This window comes from Manis pentadactyla, chromosome 4, assembly GCF_030020395.1.
Source record: "Manis pentadactyla isolate mManPen7 chromosome 4, mManPen7.hap1, whole genome shotgun sequence".
Classification (NCBI taxonomy): Eukaryota; Metazoa; Chordata; class Mammalia; order Pholidota; family Manidae; genus Manis; species Manis pentadactyla.
This window is the reverse complement of record NC_080022.1, coordinates 187,476,269-187,496,611: the sequence shown is the minus strand read 5'-3', so window position 1 is coordinate 187,496,611 and position 20,343 is coordinate 187,476,269. Positions and strand designations below refer to the sequence as shown.

Sequence of the window (20,343 nt, the reverse complement as noted above, 5' to 3'; positions counted from 1 at the left end):
TTTGTGCTGACCAAGATGCGCTCCGTGGACCCGAGCAGCTCCCCAAACCTCCCTCTTGCAGGAGTGGGACACTCCGCGCCACTCTCCTCCGAGGCAGTTTTTGTTCCGTGTCCTGAACTGGACACGTGTTGTGTGCCAGGCCCTGCACGTCGCACACACCTGCCTCCCAGGTCTCCCGCAGCCTAGCTGGGCGCAGGTACTTGTTATCTCTGTTTCAGACGGGCGTGGCTGTGTGTGGGCAAGGCCAGAGAACTTCCCTGAGACTGCAGAGTGGGGAGGGGGCTGATGTGGTGCTTAGCCCCAGTGCTGCCCCTGTCAAAAAGGGACTCAGGCTGCCTGGGAGCCCGGGAGGCTTTTGTAAGAGAAAAATGCATAAACCTTAATGCATAGAATGGAATGGAACCTTTTGGCTGTTTGGGGTAGTTTTTGCTTGTTTTCTGATCGTCAGGGGTGTGTTTATTTGACACCTGTTGTGCGTTAGGCATTGTGCAGGGTAAGTGGGCCTCTCAAAAGCAGTTCCAAGAAGTTCGCGACTGGCCTGCGGAATTGGTGTCCTGAAGTAAGATCTGGCACCCCTGCTCCTTCCGGAATCATTGTTTCTTGGATGTCCCTGATTCGTTCGTTACATGCCATGAGCTGATGACGATGCTGTACAAGATCATGCTTAAGATAGGGTTAATCTGGCCTGTTTGCGGGTTTGCATTCACCCTTTTTGTGCAGCATCGCGGTGAGGCAAAGACAGGTAGTGCGAGGGGCCAAGGGCAAACCTCACCCAGGTTTCTCTGGTGCAGCTCAGTCACTACCTGCAGCTAGTGATACTGAGCACCGACTGTTCTGTGGTTGGAACATAGCCTCTGCCTGTTAGCAGCTCCCAGGACCTTGAGCAGACAGGTGTTCCGGTATTCACAGCAGAGTGGATGAGACGTGTGGAATGTATCAAGTGCTACAGCAGAACAGGATTTTCCAAAGCAAGATGGGAAAGGGCTATTTTAGCTGGATCTTGAAGGGTGAATAGAAGTTCTCTAGGCAGGGAGGGGGAAATGGCATTCAGGGCAGAAGATACTTGCCTGTCCAGAGGTGGGGACACCCTGGGCAGGTTCAGGTTTGAGGCGTCTTGTGGGTGATAGAACTGCAAGAGCAGGGGTGGCTGCTGAGGGCACTGAAGTAATCACTGGCAGGCACCAGGCTGCGAAGTGTGTCTCCTACTGTAGATGAGGGCAGGGGCGGCCAAGGAAGATGCTGCGCTGGAAGGGGCGTCTGTCACTATAAAAGACAGCTATGCGGGGGTGGCGGGAGGCCCTGCTTCCAAGGGCAGGGCCCTCTGTTCTGGGGTGGCCCCCAGGTGGCACTGCCCAGATGTGGCTTTGCAGACTGGGCCTGGCTTAGCCTGGGAAACAGGAACCTGCGGCCTTGGCCTGTCATGACTCAGCGCCAGCGTAGAAGAAACAAGAATGGGGTTTGGGCCTGGGCCGGCGGTGGGGCTGTGGTGTGGGGCTCTGGTGCCAGGCTGGGATGCAGCGACACAGATGGCGGGACCCGTGTGCCTGGGCCTCCCTGCCCTATGGGACAAGACAGCAGGGCCAGGGGTTTCTAAGGTTCGCACTGCCTGCTGGGAGGTGGGGGCTCCTTTGAGCCTGCCACTGTCTGCTCCTTATTTCTCTATTCTGCTCACGTCCACACTACGCACTCACCAGAGTGACCCTGTGAGGTTAAACTGTGGAAGGGCAAAGCTTTTAAAGCCATTAAAACAGGCCATGCCACCAACTGATAAGCCTTGAAATGAAAAAAGGCGGGGCCCTGTCCAAGCAAACGCTGATGGCCCCTGTCAGGTTGTGGGGTGGAGCAGAGTCCTGGCTTAACTGCTAACAGGAAGCCCTGCGGTGCATGGCCTGCCAGCAGCATCAGGCCCCCCGTGAACATTCCAGAACCTTCCCAGCCTGACCTCTACCCGCCTCCTTCACCTTGCATCACCTTCCGGGATCAGCTTCTTTCATTTGGCCTCTTCAGAGCTCCGCTCCTGCCCCGTACCTCTGCCCGAGGCCTGTGAATGTTTCCTCCCCCAGTTCCATGTCCGTTGGGGTAAAATGCTCTGCCCCTCCTCCGCCGTGGCCCTGATAGAAATGTGTCATCATTACAAAAAATCCTCCTTGAGACATTTTCCAAGGACTCTTTTTGGTCAGATTAGGGGGCTAACAGGAAAGACCTTTTAGATGTAAGGCCCCCAAACCTAAATATGATGAGGCCTCCTTAAGGTAGGTGACCACCCCTCTGCCTTCATCCCGGAACAGCCAGTTGGCCAACAGGCTGCGGATGGAGGATGGGTGGAGGGCTCTCGGCGTCCTGACTGCGCGCTCAGGATCGCAGGCCAGGTACTTTGTGCATCTGCTTCCCCAGTCCCCAGTTCACGCTGCAGAGAAGGACAAAGGACCTCTGCTCTGTTCAAATCAGTGACTGCCTCAGAAAGCCCCGCGGGCACGAGGGACGGGAGCTTCTGCCTTGGGCCCCTGTTGACAGAGGATTCCTGTTGAAGAATCCTGGACCTAGAAGGCGTCAGAGCTTCCCCTCCGGGGCCGCCCCCTCGGCTGGTGCGGAGCCCATGCCGTCCATGCTGGGGGCTGGGACCACCTGGCCGCCTGCGCCCTTCTCAGAGCGAGAACGGTCTTGCAGGCCCTCTGCTTACCTCTGTGTCTTTGTTTTGCAGTGATTAGGGCCAAAGCGGTCAGTGAGAAGGAGGTGGACTCCGGGAATGACATCTACGGTAACCCCATCAAGCGGATTCAGTATGAGATCAAGCAGATAAAGGTAATGGTGGCCACTGCCTGGCCGCTCCATCTGGCAGAGCTGCGGAGGGTCGGGAGGAGGTGGGGCCCTGGGGCAGGAGCCGTGCAGAAGCCTCCTACCATCTCGAGGTGCTGGCTCCCCGGAGCGCAGGCCGGCCCTCTGAGAGGCAGACAGTGGGGCGTCAGGCCAAAGTCAAACCGTTTTCCTTAGTCTGTAAATGCCTGAAAACTTGTGTGGATGTGCTATGTTCTCATCAACTAGGTTATTTCAGAAATGGGTTAGCTTCATTTTGAGAGGTAATACATCAGCAGTATGGCCTCGGCATTGAGTCACCAGGTTCACCATAGCTTCTGTGGAACGTTCCATGGGTGCCTGCCCGTGGCTGGGCCGTTGTGGGGTTTGGAGGCAGTGAGGACTTGACTCTTGCCTCTGGGAGCCCTGATTCCCCTAAACGGTGGTGTGCAGTCTAGTCTTACCTGGTTAGCTTTCAGTGCTAAGAGGAAGAGGATTTCGACGAGGGAGGTGGTGGTAGTTGTAGCCATTGGTACCTAATTCTGTGACAAAACTAAAGTGTACTAGAGGGAATGTGGCGAGGAGGTCAGTGAAATGCTTAATCCTTACATCGTGTCATTTAATGGGTGGCCCGGTCTCTCAGTGCCCAGGGCTCTGTTTATGAAGCTGGGACAAAAAACATCTCTGCTCTCAGGCCTCGTTAAGACATTGTGAAAAGGGGTGTGAGCCCCAAAGAAGCCTCTCAGCCCTTTGATGAAAGACGTCGTCCAAGACGGTGTGCTGTCGCCGCCATTAGCGTCATCTTCCTCGGCAGGGGGTAGAGTGCAGCTGTTGCAAAGCTGGCTCACGGGGTGTACATTTGAACCTCCATTTAGTTAGTCTCCTGTGTGCGGTCCTGGAATACGTGGGTGCTTTCCCCTTTTCACTATATCCCACCCCCAACACGGGGGTGGAGGGCCGTTCTCGGTCCACGCCGGTGTCCCCGCCTGTCACTGTCCCCGGCGGAGACATCCCGGCTGTGGCTTCTCTCACTTCCTGCCAGGGCGCTGGAACAAGGCACCCCTGCACCTGGGCCACAGGTGTGTTCCCAGAAGGCCCTAGGTAAATCCGAAGTCGAGAAGTCAAGCCGCCTGCCCACGGAGTCCATGCTAACTGCAGGGGTGCTGCTCTGCTTGACCCGAGTTCTGGTAACACACAAAGGTGGTGGTCTTCCGTGCTAGGACAGAGTCACCTGGAGGTATACAAGTCCCTCCCCAGAGACTGTGAAACGACCTTATTGGTGGCAGGGAGCAGAGGGAGGGTCAGACCATTCCCTGTAGGCACAATGTACGCCTGCCCGCCGACAGCTGCCACACTAAGGGATGAACCCCACCAGAGAATCACTTGGCAGTCAGAGTGGCCCTCTGCTGACCTATCTCACTGGTACCTTTCTGTCCCCCTGGATTGTGGGTGCAGTTCGGGCCACCCCAGAAGTTGTGGGTGGGAAGGGGCTTTGCGGGCTCTGCAGCCTATCTGTTTACGCTTCCTCATCGTCATCTTTCCAGATGTTCAAAGGACCTGACAAGGACATAGAGTTTATCTACACGGCACCCTCCTCTGCCGTGTGCGGGGTCTCGCTGGACGTTGGAGGAAAGAAGGAGTATCTCATTGCAGGTGTGTATGTGGAAATGATCGTGGAGTGTTCCTGGAGGTGGCCCGGCCTGTGCCTCCTGGCTCCGGGGCGGGGGCCAGGGCAGCTCAGGAACCGGCCCGCGAGGCAGACGGGCCGACACCACAGGGGCTGTTGGAAGTCTCCGGGCTCCCTGCCTCAGTGGCTTTTCCACTTGTTAGAACTGGAACCTGATGGGAAGAAATGACGTAAACCGTATTCATGGAAAATTGAGGTCAGGTGGACACAAAGAGGTGAGAATTTTTAACTTTTATGCCTGAAAGGGAGGTGCGTGCAAGAGGCTGGGAGCCTCGAGGCGGAGCAGGTACAGGTCTGTACCTGGCTCCCGGTCACTGTGTCTCTTTTTTTCCTTTTTATTGTGGGAAAGTATACGTAACCTAAAAGTTACCATTCTAACCGCTCTGAGTGTGCAGTTGGGAGGCATTAAGCACGTCACACTGTCGCGCAGCTGCCCCTGCATCTCCGGACTGAAGCTCTGTCCCCGTTGCACACCCGCTCCCTCCCCCCGCCAGCCCGTGGCGCCCACCGTCCTACTGTCTGTCTCTATGAAGCTGACTCCCCCGGGGCCCCCTGTAAGTGGGATTGTGTCATGTTTGTCCTTTCGTGACTGGCTGGTCTCCCTGAGCATCATGTCCTAAGGCTCATCCACATTGTAGCAGGTACCAGAACTCCCTTCCTTTCCAAGGCTGACTCATATTCCATTGTCTGGCTAGAGCACATTTTTACTGTTGCATCTCTTTTTTTTTTTCCATACTTTATTCTTAAATAAAATTTTCCAAAACATTCTCCCTCCCAGTCATGGGGTCCTCAGACCTCACCAGGTGTCCCCTGGCGGGCAGGATTGCCCTGAGTTGAGACCTGCTGGTCCAGCAGGACTTGCGGTGATGGTGGGAATGCTCTCTGTCCCCTGCTGCTCTGCGTCCCTGGCAGCCCTTGGCCCCATGTGGCCGCTGAGCACTCAAGGTGTGGCTGGTCAGCTGAGAGGCTGGAGCCGTGATATTACTTCATTTCAGTTGATTTAAATGTAAATGTAAACAGCCACGTGTGGCTGGGGGCCCTGGACTGGCCACTGCTGTCATGGTCAGTTAAGGGACGTTACTGCCCTCTTCCTGGGCAAAGTAGGAGTCGGATCACAAACGTAAGAGAAAGGAAGAGACAGGAGGGACAGCTTCCCTAGACTGACATTGCATTTTGTTCCACAGTCCTAATCAAATCACAGAAATACTTCTGAGTCCAAATCTCCATGATTTTCTTCTGTTGAGGCTTCTTGTACCATTTTTCCCTTCCACTGAGAATATTAAAAAAATCGACGCATATTTAGTGGGTGCCCAGCCCTGTGCCTGGTGGAACGGGAAGTTCAAGAGGGAGGCCCTGGGCCCCTGCCAGCAGGGGGTGCTCGCCTTCCCTTGGGAGGGCAGGAGGAGGGCGATTAGAAAACGAGGCAGGCTCTGTGTGGGGGGCAGTGTGAATATGAGTGATGTTGAGGAGGGACGAGGCCCTCGTGGGGGCTGGGATCCAGGTTCCCTGTCGGGGGAAGGTGCTGAGCGTGGCTGTGCAGCAGGAGATCGCCGGGCGGGGGAGGGGCAGTGGGCGTGAGCCGGACACAGGAGAGGTTCTGACCTCCTCCCCGACTGATGCCCAGCATCTGTCTCCCTGGTTTCTTTGTCACTACCAGACTTTTGTGCTTCTCAGGGATGCTGGGAGATCTTTTTTGTCCCTTATAGGCACTTCTGAATTTCCTAAATTTTGTATTAAGAGCATCTATTATGTGTTAACAATTTTACTGAACATATACACGCTATACAATTCACCCTTTTAAAGTCTGTCATTCGATGGTTTAGGTGTATTCTTAGAGGGGGGCAGCCATCACCACGATCAGGAAGATGTCCCCGTACCCTGTAGCTTTTACCTTCCTAACCCCCTCTCCCAGCCCCAGCCAACAGCCACTCATCTACTTTCTGACTCTAGACTCCCCTGTTCCAGATTACATTAATGGAATCATAGAATATGTGGTCCTTTGTGTCTGGCTTCTTCACTCAGCATAATGTTTTTAAAGTTCATCCACGTTGTAGTGTGTGTCAGAACGTCCCTCTTTTCTACAGCCAAGTATTCCACTGAGTGGATAGACTACATTTTGTGTACCCGTTCATCCTTCTGTGGACACTGGGGTGGTTTCTACCTGTTGCCTATTAGGAATAGTGCTCCTGTGGACACGTGCAAGTTTCTGCCTGGGCGTGTGTTTTCATTTCTCTTGGGTAGATGCCTAGGAGTAGAATTTCAAGACATATGGTTCCTCGGTTTAATCAGTTGAGGACCTGCCGCACTGTTTTACAAAGCAGCTGCATCATTTTACATTTGCAATATCTACTATTTTTACATTAAGAAAACTAAAATCCCCAGGAGAGTGGGGTAGAGACCAAATGATGGTGCAGAGATCTTGCAGCCTGACTACGCCACCACAGTCAGGCAGGAGATGGCAAGGGCAGAGGGGTCGCGTAGCACGCGGCATGGCGTGAGCGGGCAGAGCAGCAAGGAGGGAAGCCCCTGTTAGGTCTCCTTGCTTATACTTCCCTGTATTTGCTACATGTTTACAAGTTATGACATCTGTTACTTTTATGATCAGAAAAATGATAATCTGGAGGAAAGACAAAGGAGACAAAACCTCCCGTGGAGCAGGGAATTACTGCCTCAGCAGATTAGCAGCATCTAGTTTTCCGCATCCTTATTTTGTGCCGGTCCTTTACTGGTGCTCGGCCTCCTCGCGGCGCCCTCTAGGGGCGTCCGGGCAAACTGCAGAGCTGCGGAAGCCCCGTCTGAGGGGTAGTGACCTTGGTCTGGGTTCTCGTCTCCCAGTTAGTAGAAATAGGAGTGCCCTTGCCCTGGCACTAACGTTCTGCAGATGCTTTTCATTCGGATTCCATTTAATCCTCACAACCCGCTATGAGGAAGGCACCGTTGTGATCCCCGTTTTACAGATGTGGGAAATGCGGGGAGGGCAGATGGAGCCGCGGTGCCCTGGCCCCGCGGTGTGTGCCCGAACTCCTTTTTATAAGCTGATTGTTCAGCTGTGCTTGATGTCATTTCGGTAACTTGAAATTGGCCGAAGTGGGTGTATTTGTACCCAGAATTCAGCAAATGCCTCATGCTGGAGCTTCTCCTCCCAGGGAGCCCGTGGTTAGACATGCCTCAGCACCGCTCTGCCGGGTCGTCCTGACCCCCGGGTCCGTCACACTCTGCTTCCGCATTCCCTTGGGCCGGCTGTTATATGTCTAACTGCTCGACATCTAACCCAGCAGTCCCCGTGGAAAATCCTGATGCTCAGGCTGCACCGCAGACCAATTCATGCAGAACCTCTGGGGTGGGGCCCAGGTGTCGGCATTTTATAAGCTCCCTAGGGGAGTCCAGTGTACAGCCAGGACCGAGCGCCAGCATCTAACCAGAACCGTCCCTGCTCTGGGTCAGAGGCCGACCTTTTGTTCTGTAAGTGCCGAACAGCCAGTCAGCACACGTTCAGGAGGGCTGAGCCCCAGCGGCCCACACCTCCTCTGCCAAGGAACTCTCTGGACATTATTTTCATCTCCTGGGGCCCTTTGCAGTCAGTCAGACCTGCCTCTTGCTGGGAGGTCCTGAGGACCGTGGCAGTGCCCTTTATTCCAGGAGATGGGTGATTGAGACCCCAGGGCCCTTTGGCTAGGTCCCAGGGCAGGATGGTCCGGGAGACAGATTCTGTCCAGCAGTCAGGAGCCCTGGAATCCAGTGTCTGTGCTGAGTATGGGGCTCATGTCCTTTCTCTGTCCCACTTACCCTGGAGAGTGTGAGGAAACCGCAGGCCTGCTTAGAAAGTGTGGGTCCAGGACAAGAGTCAGGGGCAGAGATTGTACATGGTGGCTTCGTGGGGATTATTTTGCTGGTAGCTACTTTGTTTTATTTATTTTGGGGGACATGGTAGGGGAATCCATTTTGGTCGTCTGCTTTTCTGAAAGGGAGAGGCTTCTGTGTCCAAATGAAGTGTGAATCAAACACAGAGAGCCTAATAATTTCACTTATTCTCTGTTAACATTGATATTTTCTCTTATGCAGAGGCTCAGTCGTTCATTTGTGCCATCAAAGGTTGTTTAACCTGTACTGCGTGTGTATCCCCTGGTGTGCCCACACACAGGTCCATTAAATTGTTCCCAATCTGAATGAGGAGACAATTACCCAGCCAACTACAGTGTGCAATCTGTAGGCTTGCTACAGCTGAAACCATCCAAATTACAGCTCCATGTGTAGTAAACATCAGAAACGACTGAAGATATATGCACTTGGTAATGTGGCAGTCATCTTAGACCATTTTGCATTGAATAGCAGAAGCAAGCAAGGGATGTGGGGCACATCTTAATTTCCTAACTGGCCATGGGGCATCAGATCAATAAAAGGCACTCGCAACAGTGGCTGACTCACCCCATTACAGAGGGCCCTTCTCATCCAACTTCTTACTCCGGCTCTGAGAGAGCTTTGGATCGAATCTGGTGTTTACTTTCTGAGGCACAGGCTCTACATCTTGTTCTCCTGCAGTCAGGATGGGCTAACCGGAAATCACGGGGCCCAGCAGACCACTCCGCCAGCGCTGGCTCTAGCCCTGTGAGTGGCTGCATGGCCCGAGGCAGCCCACCTCCTCCTGGGCTGGTGGCTCAGCTTCATGTGTGGAGCTGGGCACCACGAGGCACTGATGTTCAGGAGCTGCTATAGAATTGGCCCTGCTGCCGTTTTCTTCTACAGTCCTCTCTTCCAAAAGGAAGAAGAAACATACAACCCTCAGTTACACATTTTAATTAATTCCTGTGTTTCTGTATCCAAGAAAACCTTTGCTTTTTTCCAAGGCAGACGTAAGTGGGATGTTGGAACAGATGCTCACGTCAGACATGCCCAACCAAGTCTTAATTATCTACACTGAACAGGGTCTCCTCATAACCTTCTGAGATGCTATGCCTGTTATGCATGACATCCTAGGTCCATGCTCGCCCAGTAACTAGGGACATTGAAAATACACAATTTGCATTTCATCTCCACCTTCTGCCTTTCTCTCAGCGGGAGCTTGAATTGATGGTGAAAAGGTCAACATGGAAGATAGCAGCAAAAGATAACGAAGCAAATTGTTAGAACAAATAACCATGCTGGCATCAGTAAGCTTTTATTAAACAATTACTATGTGTGAGGAACTGTGGATAAACAGTAAAGGATTAAGCCTTTACCCTTCATGCACCGCTCTGGTTAAGGAGCAAGGCACGTTAGAAAGGCAAGGAATGATTCAAGGTGAGACACTGATGCCAGTCAAACGATGACAGCAGACATCCCTGTTCAGAGGGCAGACCCAAAGGGGACTCGGCCTGTCCGTAGTGATGACGAGGCTGGGCAGGGGAGGGGCTGCAGTGCACCTATGGAGGTAGTAAATGTCAGAAGAAACCAGGGAACAGGAATGAATTACTTGCCATCTGTCCATTTTGCTCCTTCCTTAGCTACTCTGGACTCATAGAAAATGGCTGAAGGTCTGGAAAAAAATGTTAAATATCTATTTTTGCAGTGTTTAAAGCCACCAAACACACATACCTTGTTTTAGTTATTAGGATTCAGAATAAATGCTCTGGTGGTTATCCTGCTCCTTGACCCTTTTCTTCACCCTGAATGTCAAGACAAGTCCACACAGGCACAAGGGAAAGAGCGCCCCTGGGGAGAGGGGCAGCCAAAAGAGAGGTAGGAGCTTGGGGGCCCACATCCGGGGAGTGAACCTGCCCAGCGCAAAGGACGACACTCGTGCTGCCCACAGCCTCAGGCAAGCCCATCGTTGTTTCCTGGGTGACGGTGACAGCGTGTGGGGTCATTAATTCATGGTGGCCCGTGGGCAAGCTGAGGCACTGATCTGTGGTCCTGTTAGTGGGGTCTCCTCAGCCAGCACCGTGTCTGAGGCCATTGGGTTGGATGTGCCCAAGCTTTGCCTCACGGAGGTGCTCGAGGGGCAGCCCGAGGCTCCTGTCTGCCCTCCACTCTGCCGGCCCCGGGGCGTGTTACTGGGCATCTGTGTCCGGACAAGGAACCATGTAGCAGGAGAGATGAGGTTTGAAGTGACCTCCCAGTTCTGGAAGGTCCTTCAGTCTCTGGAATGTACTGGATTGCCTTTTTCTCCTGCCGGGCTAATGCTAAGGCTGAAGATAAGAGACCAGGACACAGACACACACAGGGACGACCACGTGTGGACACAGGGAGAAGACGGCCGTCCACATGCCAGGGTGAACTCTTCAGCGCCGGAAGCAGGAAGGGAGGAGCTGCGTCAGGACCCTAAGGTCCGAGAGGTGAATAGCGCCTCATCGGTGCCAACGAAGGAAATCCAGTGCAGACCCAACTTGATGACATTCCATGTTTTTGCTGTTCTTCATGGAGAAACCCAGAATTACAAGTTCTTTGTCAAGAGGAAAGCATGCTTGTGATAAATATTTAGTGAAAAGTAAAACAGGAAACAACACAGTCTACCTACAACATGGATCTGTTGGGTATGAAGATGTGCACATAAGAGAACATTAGAAGGAAATGCATCAAGGTGTTGGCTGTAGATAATGAAAACGGGAGATATTTTTCTTTATTCTTTCCTGTGTCTTCCAAGTTTTCCTCAGAGAACATGCATTCATCTTTTTAATACTCAGGATAAACAGTCCATGGTGTCAGCTTGAACTGCTATAACAAAATACCACAGACTGGGGGCTTAGGCAGCAGAAATGTACTTTCTCACAGTTCCAGAGGCTGGAAGTCCAAGGTGAAGGTGTCGCAGGGCCAGTTCCATGTGGACGGCCGTCTTCTCCCTGTGTCCACACGTGGTCGTCCCTGTGTGTGTCTGTGTCCTGATCTCTTATTAGGACATCACTCCTCTTGGATTAGAGCCCACCCTGGCTAGCGACTTCACTTTAACTGAATCACCTCTTTAAAGACCCTCTGTCCAACTAGTCACATCCTGAGATGTGGGGGTTGGGGCTTCAATCTCGGAATTTTTGGAGAGGGTCACAACTCAGCCCACAAGACATGGTGTTGGAACTAAACCTCCACGCACCTGAACAGTGTCCAGATTCGGGAGGTGGGTGGAAAGAGAGCTCTTAACTTACCCTGAAGCAGGTGATCCTGTCTTTCCCAGGGAAATCCGAGGGGAACGGCAAAATGCACATCACCCTCTGTGACTTCATTGTGCCCTGGGACACCCTGAGCCCCACTCAGAAGAAGAGCCTGAACCACAGGTACCAGATGGGCTGTGAGTGCAAGGTAAGCCGGCACGGCTCCCGGGTGCCACCCCGTCACTGCCGCCTCTGGCGGGCTGCTGGGGTCAGCTCCCTGGCTCTCCAGGGCCTCCCAGCCCACGGGGTCCCAGGAAGGACCCTAGCAAGGCTGTCTGGGGACAGAGCCTTTGGGCCTGGGTCCCTGTAGAGCCCTGAGATGCACCTCTGCCGAGGGATATTTGGGAGGTAAGGGGAATCTGCCCATGTGGCCTGTAGCTTCTAGGGAGGGGGAGTTTCTTGGGGAGAACATGATCCTATGAGTATTTTTCTACAAGTGCACAAGTGCAAAGTCAAGGCCCTTGTTGGGAGAGAGCATCCCAGGGGTTGCATTTCTGACAGCACGGGTCTGGGTCACCGTGGGGTCTGTGTGTCGAGAATGCCTGAAACCCCAGGCCTCTCCTTAAAAGCAGCCCAGAGGCGGTGCACAGCGCCAGCAGTGCTGGTGAACTGCGGCCGAGGCGTGGATCCTCTCTCTGGGCACTCTGTCCTCCCTGCCCCTGCCTCCAGCTCCAACACAGGAGGCACTGCTGGGTGCCAGGCGCCCCTTGGTGTCTGCAGAGCTTAGCCTGGGGCCAGAAGGTACTGGGCCAAGTGCTGCCTGTGGTGAGGCTGCAGGGCTTCACCATCACCGGTCAGCACTGCTTATGTGACCCTTCTGCCCATTCAGATTGCCACTAGCCCACCCTTAGCTCATGTAAAATGCAAATTGAACCTACAGCCCCATGTATGTCATGCAGACCCTGTGCTCCACATGAAATCAAAACCAAGGGCTTCCTTTTCCTTTACGTGGCCACAGAAGTTTTCACCCTTCTGTAGACTCAGGGTCCTTCACCAAAATGCTACTTGCTGGTCCCATCAAAGCCCATGCGTGCTTGACAGCAAGATACCATTCTTTTTATTTGACTTGAACCCATGTCCCACAAGCTCCCCCAGGCCCTGTGCATCCTGGGCAGGCCACCTGCTGCTGCTTGGCGAGTACAGGCCTCAAGAAAGGGTGCTGATGGGGCAGGTTCCGCTCTGGTCCCAGCTCCCTCCCTCCCTGCTGTGCCATTTGGTCGTTCGTTCTAGAAACTGTCCTCAGATGCCTTTGCCAGGCACATGGCTAGGTTCTAGAGATGCGCCCTTGAGTGGCCTGAGTCCCTGACTGAACCCACCTCCGTGCCCCTCGTCCTAGATCACACGCTGCCCCATGATCCCGTGCTACATCTCGTCTCCGGACGAGTGCCTCTGGATGGACTGGGTCACGGAGAAGAACATCAATGGGCACCAGGCCAAGTCCTTCGCCTGCATCAAGAGAAGCGATGGCTCCTGTGCGTGGTACCGTGGAGCGGCACCCCCCAAGCAGGAGTTTCTCGACATTGAGGACCCGTAAACAGGCCAACAATACCACTGTGGCCGACTGCAAAGCCTCCGAGAGTTTAGACTGGTCCAGCTCTGACATCCCTCCCCAGAAACAGCATGAATAAAACGGTCATCTAAGTGGGTCTAAATTAGCGTGATTCTCCTCCCCACCCCCATTCTCCTTTTAAACATCGTTGTGGGTCTGAAGGGAGAGGTGGGTCCCACACTCCATCTGCCCTCCTGGGCACTGTGCATCTCGGTCTTCAATCTTGAGTGCAGGCAGGGGTAGGACACACGGGCTTCCCTCCTAGGCCCAGCCCTGGCACCGCCACAAGTGTGGAGCGGGAAGCACTTTTAGGGGCCCTCTGGCCTGGTCAGGACATAGCCTAGAAATGTGCATTTTGCAGAAACTTTTGAGGGTCATTGCAAGACTGTGTAGCAGGCCTACCAGATCCCTGGCTTGTCCCTCGTTTCCTGCAGTGTCCACAGCTCTGGCCTTAGGGTGGTAGTCCCTGCCCCTTGCAAGTGTCCGTCTCCCCTGTGCCCACTGTGACACCCATTACCTGTGACTCCCCTTAAGTCTAGGAGCAGCCTGGCCCAGTGGCTCGTTCTGGAAGGAACCCCCAGTAATCCTATTAGATACGCAGAATCCTGGCGGGAGCCTCCGCATGGGGCCTTGTAGAAACGGAGGGACAAGCTTCAGCATCAGCCAAGTCATTTCCGTTCCCCTGCCCCCTCCCCACCCCCTCCAACCTAGGGGATTCCACAGCATTCTGCCCTGGGGGCAGATGTTTGCAGTGACACGTGACTCCCCCTGTAGTTTATTCCTGAGCTTCTAAAGATTCTCTGGCATCCTCCTCCTCATCCCAGCATTGGGCATCCAGATGGAGTTGCACAGAACCGGCTTTGCAAGAGTTGAGTGTGGCCAGTGACGTGAGCTGGCTGTGTTCTATTTGCACATCCTGAGGATATCAGAAGCTAGGTCCTGCTGTGTCCCCCAACATAGCCCAGAGCCACAGCTTTATTATGACCTCCCTCAAAGACTGACAGTCACTGTGCAATGCATGGATTTCTGTGAGTGAGGTTAGCTCAGCACTATGAAGTCCTACCTAGGAAGGGACGAATTTTGGAGGTTAGGTGTCTTCAGTAAAATTCATTTCTTTCCAGGCCTCTAGGACACTGGCCAGCTTTAAGAGACATCTCATTTTTCTAAAGATGAATTCTCGATAGTATGTGAACCCAAGTTGCAGGTGTACCAACCTCCACTTATATCACAAAGCTCTCTCAGTTAAGGAACTTCACAGGAAACAAGGGAACCTATTCCCTAAAAATGGTTTTCTGGTGCCAGTAAAATGGGGGTTAACATAAGCAGAAATTTCTCAGTAATAATAGACAATCTCCTTTTTCTTCCTGATTGTGTTGTAAAGATAAACTCTTCTGAGTTTGTCGTGCACATTATGGGAACATACACCGTGCATGCACGTGCCCACACACCCACCGTGAAACTGAAGTCTGTCAGCCTGTGAGTGGTCCTTCTGCAAAATGCTTCCAAATCACCTTCTAAACCTACTCTAATCTGCAGTGACCCTAAAGCACCTGTAAGACTCCTGACCCCTAGGTGGCATGCAACCCCCATGCCTGCCTGGGACCTGGTCAGCATAGATTTCAATGACTTCCCTTTCTAGGGCAGATTAGGAGACTCTCCAGGAATCAGCCCCCTATCCAAGGGCACTTTCATCCTGTACAGTGATAGAAAGTTTGTAAGATGTCATAATGGACCAGTCCGTGTGATTTCAGTGTATACAAGTACAACAGGCCCCTCCAATCAGTATAACATCCCACCCTTGTTGGCTTCCCTTATGGTGTTCTGTAACATTTACTGCTGTTTCTGCTGAGTTTTTAAATGTTTTGGTTTGTTTCTGACATCAGTTGTAATCATTCCTGTGCTGTCTTTGTATTACCCTTGGTAGGTGTTAGACCTGCACTTTTTCCTTAAAGGTTTCTGCATCGTGGAAGCATTTGACCCAGCGTGGGAAGCATGGCATGGTAGCTGGCCTGTGATGGTGGATTCCTTCAGACCTTCTCTTTAGTTCCTTGAATATTGTTGCTTTTCTGTTTTCCATCTTTTGTTCTCTGGTTCGAATTATTACGAAGTAAAGGATCTTTGAGTAGGTTGGTTCTAAAAGATGGCCTTTATAGTCGATCCATGCACGTTGGTCTTCTAGCCACGATGAGCAGAAAAAAACAAAACAAAACTCAAGACGTGCCCGGTGGCAGGCCAAAGACAGAGCCACTCAAATACCTTCACAGTAAATAATTGCAATATATATGTAGTTTAAGAAAGCTCTCCATTTGGCATTGTTTAATTTATGTTATATTCTAAGCACTGTGCTTTTCCTCCCTCTATTCTTGTTTTCATGCAAGCAACTCAGAATATTTAAATTGAAGTTTACATTGTAGTTTTTTTCGAATCTTTGCTTGATAAGTATTAAGAAATATCAGACTTGCTGCCATAATTTAAAGCTTTGTTGATTTTGTTTGGATATTTTTGTTTCCTTAAGTTTTGGGCAATGTGTTTTTGCTGGAGTATAAAGTCTGTGATCTTCCTGTGCTGGGAACACATGAGAGTCATTGAAAGTGGACAAGCAGACTGCGCATGTCTCCGATGCTTTGTATCATTCTCGAGTGATCGCTCAGTCAATGGACAATAAACAATATTACCAGAATGTTGGCTCTCTGGTGTGACTGTGTGCAGCCTTCCCGGCTGCTGCTCCCTAGCCTAAGAACAGGGGTGAACACCTCCAAAGGAGCCTGTCCCATGGGTGGGGGTGGGGGCTACTTTATCCCGAGTGATGGTGCTTTCAGGAGGACATGGGGTGCAGCAGGGAGCAGGGGACACAACAGGGAACATGGTTTTCCTAAATAGGTGAGGAGGCAGGAACATGTGCCGGGGGCCCCTTCATTCACTCAGGACATGCATCTCATGTCAGTTAGGAAGCATTTGCAACACACACACACACACAGAAAGCAGAGCCCAGCACCCCTCTTGCATCTGGACAGCAGGCAATTCATGGCCCATCTTCCTTCTCAGTCCTGCACCTACAGCCCCAAGTGCCCTGCCCGAGGTTACTGGGAAAGGTAAACTTAAGACATCAGTCTGATGTGCAAATGTTTCAGTTTGTTGCTCTAAAAAATAACTAATAAACACTGTTTCTGGAATGCACTCATCACACCTTAAAACTTAATTAGAATCCATGGATGTCCTCGAATATCTACTCACTGTTCAGACATCGCTGGTGGTCTCATAAATGCTTTCTCGTGGTTTATTGGTTTGGATCAGGACCCACATTGGGTCCATACACTGCAGTCACTCTGCCAAGTTTCTCGTGGCCTACGAGTTTCACCTTGCCCTCCCTTCTCCATCTTTTTTTTTTATTCTGAGAAAGATGTTTCCCTCATAATTTAAACTTTTACCAAGTCCCATGTTACTTCAAGTCGCCAGAGAAGAGTTTTTAATGGTACATTCAAACATTCGCGCACTCTGGCCCATGTGTTCTCCCAGGGCCAAGCAATGTGGCTCCCAGTGCAGCTGCTGACTCATCAGCAAGAATGAACTTATGGATGCTGTCCTGAAGCAGTGAAGAGGTAGTGGGACAAAGCTGCCACTGAGGTCTGTGTCACAAAGCATTAAGTGCCATCCACTTAGTATCACCTACTGCAGAAATTTTTTTTTAACAGGGTGAAATATATGGGGGACATGGCTCAGCAGCTTGTTAGACCAATAACACTTTCCACGTCATGCAAATAACCTTGCTTGGCATTTGTGCCCCTGCCACCTGCAGGCCAGATATGGGGTCTTAGCAAACAACACATCAGACAACTGCTACCCATTTCACTTGTGTTAAGGTCAAATGTGACCTTTGAGAAACATTTCTCACTGCGGATATTTTCAAACACAAAAATGCAGAGGAGGGTGTAACAAACTCCATGCACTGTGATTCTCTGGCTTGGGAGGGACACCTGTCACCTCTTCTCCAAGGCACTGGAGGGGATCAGTCACTGTCCAACCCACCATGGGCAGCTCCTGGCCACGGCCCTGCCATGATATGGTTTCAACCATTACCCAAGTTTTCTTGATCTTTGCAAATGGTTTGAAATCAGTTTGAAGATCCACATAGGGGGGTAACCAGATTGTTAGGGATTCTACCAGACACCATTATTTCCCCCCAGTCTTGCTCATTCTGTGAAAAGAAAGTGAATGGGCACAAATGAGGACAGCCTGGCTCCCTGGGCAGGCCACCCAACATACTTGGGTTCAAAATGGAAATGCTGAAACATACCTCAGGGTCCAATCCGCAGAGGCCACTCAGGGCTGGAGTAGGGAGGAGGGTGGGACAGCTCCCAGGACTGGCCAGAGTACTTCAGAAGTTTGAGTAGCACTACCTTTTACCACCTAACTATTAATGGGTATGTTTATGTTTACCTGAGCTAACAAAGTAAAATCAAAATAGCAGAGCTACAGATATTTTACTAGGGTCAATTTTATTATGGATGGTTTGCTGTTTGCATAGATTTTTACATTAATACCTTCAAGTTCATGCAGGAACAGGTCTATCTTTAGCCTCGGGTTCAAGCTCTGAGCTGGCACACAGCTCACCTCATTGCATGCAGTTGCCTTCCATTGTCTTGCAGTGAAAGCGCTTGGTGTGGGGGATTCATTTAGCTCTAATAGATTTTCTCCTTCAAGAAACAAATTGTGGGGGAAGAAAAAGACATTCAGAAACAAGATAATTCTGTCCATTTTCATTCTGTAACAATGGGGAGGGACACTGCCAATTAAAGAAACAAAAACATGGCTCAGAGTCTACAGTACGGTGGGGTGTCACATGAGGGTCGATACAGAGACAGGGCAGGTTCTCAGCCTCTTGGCCTGTCACCTCCTCTCCCAGGCACTGGGAGGAATCAGTCACAGTTCAAACCCGATGGGCAGCTGCGGCCTGGGCCCCACCTGCCTCCATCCACCTCATTCCCTGGTGAGCCCAGACATGGCAAGGGACAGAAGTCTAGTTGGGCCTACTGTGTTCCCCCTGGGCAATGGTGGAGGGCAGAGGGCCCAGAAGCAAGGTGGCGCTGGGACTGCAAAGACAGGGTCTTGGAAACTCTTGAAAAGTTTACACATGGTCATCCTGAGGCCAAACCCAGGTGGAGCCATGCTTGGAGAACAGTGACCAGTCACATGACCCCGGGGGTGCCAGGGGAGGAGCACAAAGCTGACCCAGAGCCAGACCGCAGGCCGGGCAGACAGCGTGCATGGTGTCCAAAAGGGGAGAGGGGGCAGCCTCCTGAGTTTGTGGGGAGGGAGGTGGGTTGAGGAGAGGACACGGGTGAGTGGGGAGGCGTTAGAGGACCTTGGGCGCCCCTCAGTGTCAGCAGTTGGGGGCAGTTATTCCTATGTGCCTGGGGCAAACACACACCATTCACGTTGGGTTAGCTTTTCTAACTCCGCCTAGGAGATGGGGGAGGAGGCCAGCAAGTGGCCATGGCCAGCACAGGGATTCAAGGCCTGCTGGCTACTTTTTGGCCAAATCACCAAACACATCCATGAAAAGGTAAGATCCTTCAGGCTGTCTGTATGCCGAGAGGTGGCTAGATCATAGCTTTGGGGGGCCCATCTTGTGGCTTTTTTCCTTGCTGAGTCCAACCAGACCAGGCTTTGGATCTCAATTTGGCAGTTTCTAGAAATTGGAAGTTGTTAGGGTTGTGTAGGCTCAGCGAAGGTAGCTCATAGGAAGCAAAGCCTACAATGTTTTGGCCTTAGATCTCTCTAGAAATTAGCACCCATCTCTGGCCATCCATAGGCTGTGAAACTGGAAGAGGGGCCAAGTCCACTTTCCCTGGACCTGCAGGCGAGGAACAGTACTATTCATCTGTTGATGCACATTTTCTTAAGGTAAGTCCTACTTTGATTTATTTTGGTTACAGCTTTTTTCGAATTGAGAATATTTTATTCCTTCTTTAGTATTTCTCTAGTTTTCTCTTACAGGAGTTATTAGAGATCACTCAATTTTCTCATCTCAAGCATTTCATTTTCCATTCGGTTGGGTTTTACAAACATTTATCCACCGTGCACCAGGACACACGGTTGAAGGTGAAAGGAAAGGAGTGACACACAGCAGCAATTCACCGGAGAATTCCGCTTCATTAGGGAAAGGTACTGGGTTATATAGGAAGGGGCATGGGGTGATTGTGGTGTCACTTTTACGGGGCTGGTGGCTATTGGCCAGGTGCTGGGATTAGGGGGGCGAGAGGTGATTGGGGTTCAGGTGGCGCCGGCGGGAACCGAGGACCCGGAAGAGAAGCAGGAGGTTCGCCATCTTATGGGTGGGGGCCCTTCTTTCCCCCCTTTCTCCTCTGTGGGGTTGTGGATGTTGCTTTCTCTCTGACTGCTTCCTGCTGAACGGGGGCAGAGAAGGGAGTGAGGGCTTGAGGATTGGGGGGAAAGGGCTGATAGGACTCCCCACAGTAAGGACGAGTGGATGTGGACTTCTTCAGGTTGGAAATCAGTGAAGGTTCTCTGTAACCATAGGTCGAGGACTTGTTGATTCCAATGGTGCCAAGAGGATACGGGCGCCAGAAGCCAGGCGTCTGTGGCCATTGTTTCCAGGAACAGTTTCCAGCGGAGAGAGGGGTCCATCTCAGTGTGTGGTGGGGAGGTCACGTGAGGGTGAGGGATCTTCTGTGGCTAAAAGCTGGTAGTTCCTGAGTAAAAGCTGGTTGAAAGTTTGATTAGAGATTTTACCAACTTGGGATTTGATAAACTTTACAAGGTAAGAAGAGACAGGTGAGGAGAATGATTATTATAGGGCCTGCAATGGGCCAGAGCCAGGTGAGGAAGGGGTTTGTTAGTATTGAAGAGAATGGGTTGGAGGAGTAATACTGTGGGTACCGGGAGTTACCCATGTAGTGAATGGAGCAAGACCAGTAGGGACATCCCCGTAGGTGTCTGGCCATCGCCTGCAACAGGCTTGTTTTTGGTCATAGAGGAAGCAGAGGTGGGGAGAATAAAGGTAGCTGCTAGTGAACACCTCGGTGGAGGGAGGAAAGTGGAAGGATAAAGGCTCGGAGCAGCCTTTCAGAGGGCAGTCTGACGTGGCAATGAGGGCAGTAATTTTTGTTTGATGCTGTGTGTAAGTCTGTCTGACTTTGAATCGCCATACAAAGGAGGCTGGGGTGGCAGGGAAG

At 51.8% G+C, this 20,343-nt stretch overlaps 1 protein-coding gene across 1 annotated transcript in view; it reads left to right on the top strand.

The window, feature by feature from the left end:
• TIMP2 (TIMP metallopeptidase inhibitor 2) overlaps positions 1-15,827 on the top strand; it is a 45,629-nt gene extending 29,802 nt beyond the window's left edge. Inside the window, exons 2-5 of the mRNA XM_036910446.2 lie at positions 2,702-2,802; positions 4,338-4,446; positions 11,622-11,746; positions 12,935-15,827. Coding sequence (XP_036766341.1) covers positions 2,702-2,802; positions 4,338-4,446; positions 11,622-11,746; positions 12,935-13,132 — 533 coding nt within the window. The 3' untranslated portion in view covers positions 13,133-15,827. The remainder of the gene's footprint in view (positions 1-2,701; positions 2,803-4,337; positions 4,447-11,621; positions 11,747-12,934) is intronic.
• Positions 15,828-20,343: the final 4,516 nt, after the last annotated feature.